Source organism: Spinacia oleracea, chromosome 2 (genome assembly GCF_020520425.1).
Source record: "Spinacia oleracea cultivar Varoflay chromosome 2, BTI_SOV_V1, whole genome shotgun sequence".
Lineage (NCBI taxonomy): Eukaryota > Viridiplantae > Streptophyta > Magnoliopsida > Caryophyllales > Amaranthaceae > Spinacia > Spinacia oleracea.
Genome location: NC_079488.1, coordinates 36077625 through 36089369, shown reverse-complemented (window position 1 = coordinate 36089369; position 11745 = coordinate 36077625). Strand labels below are relative to the sequence as shown.

The 11745-nt window shown below is 32.8% G+C and overlaps 1 protein-coding gene across 1 annotated transcript; it reads right to left on the bottom strand.

The window, feature by feature from the left end:
• Window positions 1-2798: 2798 nt before the first annotated feature.
• Window positions 2799-11745, bottom strand: LOC110789818 (very-long-chain aldehyde decarbonylase CER3). Its single transcript, XM_021994519.2, has 11 exons — window positions 10934-11745; window positions 10517-10737; window positions 10029-10267; window positions 9249-9468; window positions 8741-8868; window positions 5958-6214; window positions 5733-5840; window positions 4795-5001; window positions 4125-4235; window positions 3651-3824; window positions 2799-3261 (listed from the first exon to the last, which is right to left on the bottom strand). Exons 1-11 carry the CDS (start codon window positions 10982-10984, stop codon window positions 3106-3108), a joined length of 1872 nt encoding a protein of 623 aa, XP_021850211.1. The 5' UTR covers window positions 10985-11745; the 3' UTR covers window positions 2799-3105.

The following is an 11745-nucleotide window of genomic DNA, read 5'->3' as shown; positions in this document are numbered from 1 at the left end:
AGTAGTGTTATGAGTGATGGCCATTGGAATTTAAACTGCGTGTCCTTCATTCTTCCTACAGACCTTCTCCTGTGGATTCAGGCCATTCCCATTCCCCAATTTGGTGAGGATGTCCCTTTCTGTTCCCTTTCTAAAGGCCTTCACTTTGACTCAAAAACTGCCTATAACACCATTTGGAACACAGAGTTCCCAGACAGTACCCCTAATGGAAAGTGGAGTTGTATTTGGAAAGCTAGGTGTCCCCCCAAAACTCAAATTCTTCCTCTGGCTCATCCTTTGGGGAAGACTTCCAATTGCCTCCCATCTATCCAACAGACAAGTTCTCCCCAATGGAAAATGCCAATTCTGTCCAACAACCCAAGAAGACATGGAACACGTCTTTCTGTATTGCCCTAGAGCTACTGAGTTTTGGAATAATATTGAGTTTAAACCCAAATTTAATCATCTGCATTCTGATTTTGAAAAGTGGTTCTTAGACAATTTACAAGATATTGATAATATCATGAATTTGAACACCCCCTCTCAATTTATGTTTGCCTTCTGCCTTTGGAGAATATGGAATAGGAGAAACCTGTGGATTTTTCAAAAAGAAAACAAACTCATTGGCCCTTGTTGTCATCAAATAATTTTTTTGGCTAAAGAACATGGAAACACAGATAGTCAAGGAACACAACAGATTAAGCCAATGCATATGGATTTCCCCACCCTTACCAAGTTTCTTGTGAAATGTGATGCCTCTTTCTGTTCCTCTACTCTACTTGCTTCCTATGCCATTATTTGTAGGAATGAAGAACACATATATATTCATTGCTGGCATAGCTTGAACATTCACCACAACATCAGCCATTGCAGTAGAAACTCAGACTATACTCATGGCCAGTTCATGGATCATGAACAAGAATTGGCAGCATGCTACCATTATTTCAGACTGCAAATCAGCAGTAGAACACATTAACAATGATCAAGCACCTACTTCTTGGCTTTCTAACTTATATAGTAAATGTAGGGAGTTGCAAAGAACCCACGGGAGCCTTTGGGTGAAATTCAGAAGAAGGGAGCAGCTTATGGAAGTGGACTACGTGGCAAAGAAGGCCAAGGACCGGCTGAGTCTGTTGGATCAAGGCATTGAAGTTACCCCTCCCCCATGTTTAGTTAGTGATATCTCTACAAACAATGACATCCACTTTTTGGAAGTATGCTTGCTTCATAGTAATTGGGCGATATGTGCCTGTATTGGCATCCACAAGGAGTGGAGCTAGTTGAACAAAACTTATGATGTATGCGTACAATTTAAGTAATTAAATAGTCACTCATTTCCGCCAAAAAAAAAAAAAATATAAGCCACTTAACAATTGGCTAATCGAGATATTTTATCTTTTTTTCTTATTAGTCAATTTTACCCTTTTTGAAATTGACTACTCCGTAATAATAGAAATATTTTTGTGACAAGAATTGATAGAGGTTGTTTTTTCACATATCAGATATGTGTGGAAATACACATATCAGCTAAAAGACAAATAGCTAAAAGACAAAATAGGAAGTACTATTCTGTAAAAAAAAAGTACCATTCTGTAAAAAATAGTACCATTTTTGTTTTAAAAAGTACCATTTAATTTCTTTTTTATCCGTTTTCCTATTTTGTCTTTTGCTATAATATGTATTTGCAAGCACATATCTGATATCCGAAAATACTTCCTCAGAATTGATATGACTAAAGCCAATAAAACCAACATTGACATGTGGTACAAAATATACAATAATACAAAAATGTCGTACATTAAATTCTAAAATTGTAAATTGGTTACGTTGTTGTACCTTAAGACTTTGGCGTTTAGCATTGAGTTTAAGTGATAGCTTTACTAACGGAAGGTGGCAATTACGTGAGGGAGTGTATAACCAAGCTCCTTTATTATGGTTGATATTTCCATTGTAATTGTTGAGAAAACGATTAAGCATTCATGTTAATTATGTGAATGTACGTCAAATAGAGCTATAAATGTCCATTCCGTCTATTATATACTGGGACTCTGGGAGTACCTATCTCGCTCAGGTAAATTGTCACCTAACTTTCAAATTGATTAATATACGAAGCACATCAATTCATTTCGAACACCATTTGCTTATCGAAAAATGGAGAAAAATATAAATAACCTTAACTTTCTCATTTATAACTTATAGATAAGCTCAAATGTTTATTATAAGAACATACAAATAACATCAATCATAATATATATAACCTGATCGAAGTATTGTACTAAATGTTACTTGATTTCTCAATATACGTTATTCTGGATACAATACGAGTTATTCAAGTAACAATATCATAAGTTTTGTACGTACATTATATGGTAATGCTATGTACTACTACCTCTGTTCCATAATAAATGCAACATTTCTTTTTGCACGTATTCCAACATGATTCTTTGAACATTAATATCTCTAAATGCGTATAAGTAAAAATTATAAAAAAGTTGATATTTAAAATCTTCACATTGATACGAATTTAACAAGATCTCACTTTTTTTTTTGAAAACAAGTCGCTCCAAGCTTAATTAATAAAGGGGTGGTTTGCTACATTGTTCTCTGTCACAGTAGGAGATTTAGTACAAGGCAGAGCAACAATGTTACCATTACAGTCACGGTTGTCTTTCAAAATGAATTCTAAACTAAATAAAGGAGGGACCAAAATGTAACAAGATCTCACTAGACTATGTTTTTTTTCTTACATCCTGGCGAAAGAATTAAAGATTGTCAAAATTGATTGATGAATAGTGACAAAATGAGAAATGATACATGTATTGCGATCTGGAGATAGTATTATTATATATTTATCTTAAATGAATAATACAATGCTATGGTTTTGTATTGTAATAACTTTTTGTGTTTGAATACTACGTAAATCGGAATAAATACAAGCTAAAATTACAATGATCAACCTAGTTCTAAAAAAATATTTGGAAAACAAAATAAATTTCCAAGAAGAAAAATGGAAAGTTGCAATGACATGAATGTTTAGAAAAGAAGGGTATACAACATACTTGGCACGTACACTAATTCATACAAGTAATTACTTGAGTAATTAATTAATGGGTCCAAATTAAAACCCTAAACAGGTTTTAAACCGTGCTTGATTGCAGCCTCCCACACAATGTCAATTCTATCGACATCAATGGCACCAACCTCGTGATGTGTCCACCCTTCTAGTGAATGAACCACTCCACCCGCATGGCAAGCATGAACTACTCCTCTTTCCATTGTATACTGCAATTATGCAATTCAATTAATCAACTACGGAGTACCTTCTTTTCGTTGCGAGTGATAAAATTAGCAATAATGACAGTACAAATTATAAAGAAGGAATAGATTTGAATATGAGGCCCTTACGTACTCTTAAGACTCTTAACTACTAGGTTACGACATGATTGGTATGCAATAAGTGAATTATGTGTTGTTTTAATGTATGTAATTAATTATCAATAAAGGAATTATGCTTAGAAATAGCACAAAAAGGGTTTTACTTAGCATGTACGAAGTATTTACGAGCAAATGTCATTTTTCTCATTTCTTTTAATATAATCGGCAGGGTAACGATGTCTAGTGGGTATATATAACTATATAAGGTGTGGAATAAATGTGGGATAATAAATTACCTCACAAGTGCTAAGACCTTGAGCATCTTTAGGCAGCTTCATGGCAGCAAGATCACCATATGTGCAATCTCTTCTGAAATGCAAAATAGGTGGAACCACAAATTGATGAAAATGGGCCCCTTTTGGTGCCCAGCTTTGCTCCCTTGGTGTGATCCATTTTCCAACTATCCATGTCTGCAAATCAATTTCATGTGTTACGTACGTACAGTCGTACACATGTTATTATTATGGTCCCAATTATAGAGTTTTAAATATATACTAGTAGGTGTACAATTAGACGATGCACCTTAACACACCAAATTGCACATTTAAATATACCACAAGTACGTTTAAAAATATGAACAAAGAAATAGTATTTTATGTGCTTGTTTAAAATTTTGGTTCTTTAGTGATATATAATAGAAAATATATTTGATATAGAGCTTAGTTTTTCATTAAACAAGTGAAATTCAGAAGTATTTTTAGCAAATTTACCTTGCAATTCTTTGCTGCTTGGTACTTGGTCACTTGTACCAAGTATTTCTGGCATTCTTCTGGAGCCTCTTGTTGAATTTTCTTAAACCTCTCGGTTGATAGAGTTAACATCTGCATTAGCAGTATTATTTCATAAGTATAGGTAAGTTTTAACATATCAAATAATCACGCGTTGATCAGTACTACTAATACTTGATAATAATTTTTTTCTTATTTCATTAATCATGTGTCATGAATTAATTATTTACCACCAATCTAACATCCATGCTATTATTATTATTATCACAAGATTTCAAATCCAATGAAAGATTTAAAGATCTTCATGGTAGGTTAAAAGTGAATAGGATACTTTAATGCACATGTACCAAGAGATCTACCATATGTTCATTATTGGGTGATTGATAAGCCAGCAAAGGAATTAACCAATTGATAAATCGATCAACCTCCAATCCAATAAATGTTGGGTTGGTCCTAGTAATTATAAGCCACCAAGTGTCTTAACTGACATTTTTAATTTCCTTATTTGTAAGTTCGAGCACACAATCCCAAAGAGGTTTCAAAAGTACTTGTGTGCGTTTGGCAAGTTTAGTCGATAAAGTTTTTAGTAAAAAAGAAGGTACTATTAATAGCTAATTTAGTACTACGTACTACATACATAATAAGTACTCACCATTACTCGCACATGTTTACGACTTAGATAAAGGGCAATGGCTCTTCCAAGCTTAGAGGTTGCTCCGGATAGGAAAACTTCCTCAATGTCATCGGTTATTTCATGAAGAATAACTGCAGCTGTCAATGTGTTACCATGAACAACTCGTACTCTTAAATTCGGGTGCTTGTTAACAAACAATGTCCCTCCACCATTCAATGCCTCATTCTGCAAACCAAACAAATTTCAATTACTTCCTCCATTTTTTAATAATTGCACCATTTTGGTTTTAGCACTATCCCCATATTCTTATATAGTTATTTTTTGTGATTTTTATGTAAGGAAAAATATATTCATGTGGGATCTTGTTAGATTCGTCTCAAAATATACTTTCAAATTATCAAACTTTTACAATTTTTTAAAATGTATAATGAGAGACATTAGTGGTTAAAATAGTACATTGACAAGCGTGAAATCTCAGATAGTGCAATTAAAAAAAAAGGAGGAAGTATGAATTGAAAAATTACTATATAAGGAGGCACAAAAACTTCAATTGAAAATTGACCTAGCTATATAAGGAGGCACAAATTGTGAAAGATATAGTCAAGGGTGTCATGCCTAAGAAGATCAATAGGAGGGATAGTGTATGGTTGTTAGCTCTTTAAGCCTTGTTGGCTACTAGGTGTGGTTGTTTTGCTGACTGTTGTTAGCAGTCGGTGGTAGTTGTTGTTGCCTTCTCTGTTGAGTTGGCTAGGTTGTAATCTCTTTGTTGGTTAATATTATATTACTTGCTTACCAAAAAAAATCGACCTAGCTAACAAAAATATGTAAGTGAACAAAATTCTTTTTTGAAGGTACAATTTTCAAGCCACTGGTCAAGAGACTTTTATTGGACGCTTCGAGGCTAAGAATCTTGACACTCATTTCATGTTGTGTGAAATTTAACAACAACCTCATACCTTGTTGAGGGCAGCGAGGCTAAGAACCTTGACACCCATTTTATTTGCCTTGAGTATGGCATGCTCGATTTGCTTGTTGATGCCTTTTGTTGCAAATGGCAAGAAATACTGTCGAAAAAGTTGAAATGTGCAACATATGATTATGTTTAGTGTATTGAACACATGCATACTCGTACTAATTAATTAATGGACGTTGATAATTTTGGAAAGATAGTGCTTATTTACCTGGAAACCGAATCTAGGGACAACCCAAGTATGGTGTAACTTGCCACGGAGGTTGTAGAAGGAGACCGAGAAGGGTTTAGCCCATGCCCACATCAAAAACATCACCACGAATGCAATTGGCCAACAAGGTAGGAGATACAACCTCATGGAGAAAGGGAAAGCTGCGTATGCTCGGAACAAAAACGGGACATGCAATGCTGATGATATGTCCACTACATGTGCTAAGAACACAAAGTCTGGTACCTTCATCTTTTTCACTGTTTTTAGGATCAAACCATCAGTTACAATCAACGAGAACCAATTATAACTTTTATATATATATATATATATATATATATCATTAGTTCATTACCCTAACTTATTCATGTTTCAGTGGTGGTATCAGAGGTGTACAAGTACACGTGTACTCATATAAGAGCAACTCCAATGGTTATAGCTAGGGATTTACTTGCAATTGGCAAAGGTTTTAAGCTACTACCTTAACCATTAGAGTGACTTTAATAAATTAGCTTAGTCAAGCAAATTAGCTTGGAAAAAAGTTGTCCAATAGGGATTTAAGTAGTAATTAAAATAAAATTAAAATTTTAATTATAAAAGTGGACCCATTTACATATCAAGCGAATTTAATAAATTAGCTTTCCATTGGAATACATATTAACTATAAAGTTAATTGGCTTAAAATATTAGGTGGCATTGATAAGAGCATCTCCAACGGTAAGATTACCATGCCACCAAAGATTTTAAGCAAATTTACTTTCTAGGTAATTTGTATTCCAATGGTAAGCTAATTTACCAACATAGATTGCTTTTTAATGGGTTTCACTTGTACTTTAATTTAATTTTATTTATTTATAATTCACCTTCCACTTGGATAGTCTTTCCCCAAGCAAATTAGCTTGCCAATGCTAATTTTCTTGGGCAAGCAATTTACCAAAAACACTCCAATGGTTAAACTAGTAGCTTGACACTTTTGCAAATTGCAAGCAAGTCCCTACCTATAACCATTAGAGTTGTTCTAGCTTGTCATGCCACATCATATTTCAAGTCATTCTATTTCCTAGCTAGTTAATACTCCAACGGTTAGCTATTAGCTTCACATTTAATTTAGTCATACTTGTAATCAATGTTTTAAATTTGGACGATGATATAGGTCGCAAATTGCAAGTTTGCAACAACAAAATGTTGTCGCAATCTTACGTGTCGGCGTTTTATTGGTACATACAGGCGCCACGTAGGCTACGCGTCATCAATTGTTTTTACTATCAATTTAATATTTTTACTATGAATAAGGTACTCGATACAAATAAGTAAACAAACATTTATTATATTTATAGTAAATATATATTTACTTTTATCTTACACTACAAGAATTTGTATCTTTAACGACAACCTAATTATGATGGGCTAACAACCAAACAAAGACGGGAACAACGTCGCAAATGTCTTTTACGACGGGTTAACGACGGTATTTTTCATTAACGACGGCCTCCTTTTATGATGGGTTCGCGACAGGAAATCCCGTCATTAATCAACGATTATTATAAATTACAAATAAAAAATAGTAAAAATTATAATCTAATAATATATTTTTTGTGTAATTACGAAAATACATCAATTTAATTTAAAAAATACACTAATTTATAATTTAATAATATATTCTATGTAAATAAAACTTCATAATTGTACATTACTTTAAAATATTATTTTAATTTGGAATTGAGTCATAGACTTGAACGCAAGCAATTGAGCCATAGACTTAATCAAGCAATTCTGTTGGCGTGCCAGGGTAAACGGGAAAAACGAATGTGAAAGAACAAACCCAATAAACTAATAAAGATGAAATACCTTTTCTAATCTTTTATTTTCTACAGTAATGTACTGTATATTTCTAAATATAAATTAGTAAATGTATTTTTTATTTTATAATTAAAAGTCATTTTTTCTAATTTCCTATACAAATTAGAATTATTTTTCTGAAATAAAAAAGTACATTATTCAATTTGTAAATTAGAATATTAAGAATTTCCTACCTTTTTTTATAACATATATAATAGGTTGTATAATCATAATATTTTAGTTATAAAATATATTTATGACACGTAGGCGTGCCATGTCACCACTGTGACACGGCTTAAAGGTCGCATGTTGCAACCTTTATCATTTCCGTTTAAATTTAATTTTATTTAATATTATTTCATTGGGAAATTTTTTCAAGCAAATTAGCTTGGGCAAGCTAAGTTGTTTGGCTAACCGAATTTCCCATTTCAACATCAATGGTCAAGCTAATAACTTGAGATTTCTAAAAATTAAAAGCAATAAGTGCTCTGACAACCCTCTCCAAAAATCGTTACACATAATTTTGTCTTTATACCCTTTCCAAATTCCAACGCAAATTGGATTATACTTCGGGGTGCACAGTGCTCATGGTGCACCCTGTTGAACATTTATTGAAAATCTAATGAACATTGATAATGATTTCAATGTACATGTACTGATGTACTAGTGAAATATTTAAACTATATGTTCTATGAATTTGAACTATATTTTCATTAGCTATTGGGTATGAACAATATGTTCTTTGTAATTGAACTATATGTTCATTTAAAAACAGGATGCATAGTGAGTATTGTACACCCGGGTGCATAAACCATATTTTGAAATTCCAACACTCCTCAAGTCCTAACATTGTGTGACGTAGTAAATGAAAGAAAATGACAAGTTTTACATTTTAGGAAATACTTTTAAAGTGAGATGTGGAAAAAAGTTGTTGAATGTTTCCAAACCTGAATTTAGACTTATTTGCTTTTGAAGTTCCCAAGATTTGCCGTTGAGAGTATTTCCCAATAGATCGTAAATTGGCATAAATAGACAAAAGTTACAATCTTTCTCTTTATGGTGTATGCTGTGATATCTGCATAATCCACAAATACAAGCCAATATTAACTTCATGGAATTTTATCCGAGGAAAACGTAAAGTGTGTTATTCCTGAATTGTTTGATTTAATTTATGTTAACTGTTTTAGTCTAAATAAGTTCAGATAAGTAGATCAATTCATACAGAATAGGTTTTTCATCAACCTTCATCGTCGTCGTCATCATCTTATCAATAAAATAAAATTTTCTGACTTTAGAATTTTACAAATTTAATTATTGTATTATTAACTATTAAGCCAAATTGACCGAAAATGTTTTGTCTTATGGTCAAAACGAAATAATGATAATGCATTAGTTAATAATAATTCAATAATCATTTAATGAAAATGATAGAAGAAAAAAGAGAAAGAAACTTACGTAGGAGTGTAGATAAGGTATCTAAGGAAAGGCAAAACTTCAAAAATTTGATGTGGGAAAATTTCAACATTAGAGGTACCCATGCATCTTAGGAAATCAAATGCCAAAACGTAGACATAAATCAAGCTTATGGAACCATATCCCATCAAAGCTGCTCCCCCCATTGGAATTCCCATGATTCCTAACAATAAGACATCCTCTAAAAATGTTGCTTTTCCGGCTGCAAAATTCATAAAATAAATTACTCCTATTAGGAACGCGCACATTTCTTATAAAAGACCGTACGACGCGACCGTATCAAACTAGATTATTTTTAAACAAAAAAAAAAATCAAAATTGGTAAACGCTTTAACATAACAGGTCTGACTAAGATATTTATTCACACCATATAACATATTGACATAAGACCTACTAGCTATACTCGATGTTTTGTTACGTACTAATTATATAGACCAATGGCGGATGATAAGTGTGACCAAGCCCTTCAAACAAAAAAAAATGTAGCGAATATTTAGTTTCGGCCCCTTTTAAAATTTAATTAAAATTGTATAAATCTCATACTCTGTATCATATATATTGGCATATTCTTTTAATACCCCAACTAAATTGTTCAATATCTGCTACTGAATTAGACCTATCTTTTAAAACTTTGGACAAGTGGTCACTTTATGAAACTATTACTCCGTACTACTTGACCAACCATAACTGTTTTTTTTAGGTAACATAAAGCCAAATGAGACCCAACATATATAAATAAATTAATTAATAGAAAAAACTTACCAGTATAAGGTTGAGGTACAGGAGATAAATGATGAAGTGAATGGTAAGAATTGTACAATTTTGGTTGGTTATGGAAAAGCCTATGCATCACATAATACAAGGGCTCTGCAACCACCATGTGTAACAGCAAAGCTGCAATTAATCCTCTTACGTCCCATAACATGTTCCAATTTGTTATGGATGGAAACATGTACAACATTAGGCTACCAACAAGTCCTTGGAGGACCATGAAATTATCCCTGTAATCAATTCATATAAAACATTAATTATAGTATAATAATCATATTACTTTCCCGTTTCACAAATATGACACATTTTATAATCGTTATTTATTCATCATTCGAGATATTAAGAGTCAGAAGTAACATATTGTAAAACGTAAAGTCAACATGGGACAATATTTAAAGAACAGAAGAAGTTAAAAATTAGAGGATGTATATATGATTGATTGATCGGTCGATAATAAACGTATGTACGCACGTACGTACCAATCCCACTCGTGGTCGATTTGCTTGAAATCGACTCCTTGGAGACTAATCCAACGCTTAAGGCTAAGGAAGTGCATGCTGCAAAAGGTATTCCAAGCTTGATGGAGAGCAATTCTAAGAAAACATAAGAAGACTATGTGGAAGCTCAAAGTATTGCTTATTGCTTCTCCTTTCCACCATAATCGTGCTACTTGTGCAATAATCGGTCCAAACATCAAATACTACAAGGAATATCAAATACCCAAGTTAGTATAGGATATATAATATCAAATAAATTACGATGTTGTCGGAATTTAACTAAACTGGGTGTGCTATGGGTGAAAAAACATTTAGAAAAAGCGTCTATTTGTACGAAGTATATAACTATTAAACTACTTTTAAAAAGCGATATGGAAGACAGATAGAGATTATATGTACCTTATTAGTGCCCAAGAACTCCCATGGCCAATTAACAAAAGGGGCACCCATGTTTTCTTCTTCTTCTTTACTCTTTCCAAATTCCAACTAAATTAAACTTTCTCAATCCTTTAAATTATCACCTAAAAGAATCTTACTCCCAAAATCTTTCTCTTTTTGCGTGTATAATTCCAACAAAAAAGGAGGGTAGCAAAAAGAAAATGTAAAAATTGAGACCAAAAGACAAGGATTATTTAAATGACGGGAGTAATAAAAACCAAAAGGATCGATGAGAGAATTAGGGAGATATTTTTTTTTCTTTTCCAATTTCAATTTGACAAAATAAATTGCAAATGATGTTTAGATCTGAAGGATTGAAACCCAGACACAACAAGTTTATAAAGGGCACCTAGAAAGCTGCCCTAATTAAATGCATTTAGATGGTACACTAGAAGATTACAGTTAAGAGGAAAAAGGTCACAATCAGTTTGGGTTTCTGTTGGTTGTAACTTGTAAGTGGGGTACTATTTTTTATTTTCTCGCAAAAAGAAATTTATCCATGGGGTTGTCTACATTGAAAGTCGATAAATCAATCTCAAAGCTGATGAAATAGCGAGTATGAAACAAGTAGTGGTAGTAGTAGTCGTCGTCAAAGAAAGACTTACAATAGGCAAGTTTAAAAGTCGTGTTATAAAAAGTGGTTTTTGAGAGGTCGAAGAAGAATGGACTAAAAGCAAGGAGGCAATGCCTCCATTTAATGCTCTATCTCTCCAAAAGGACACTTTGATGGTGGGAAATCAAAGGTATTATACGTGTTTGTTTGATCTACTAAT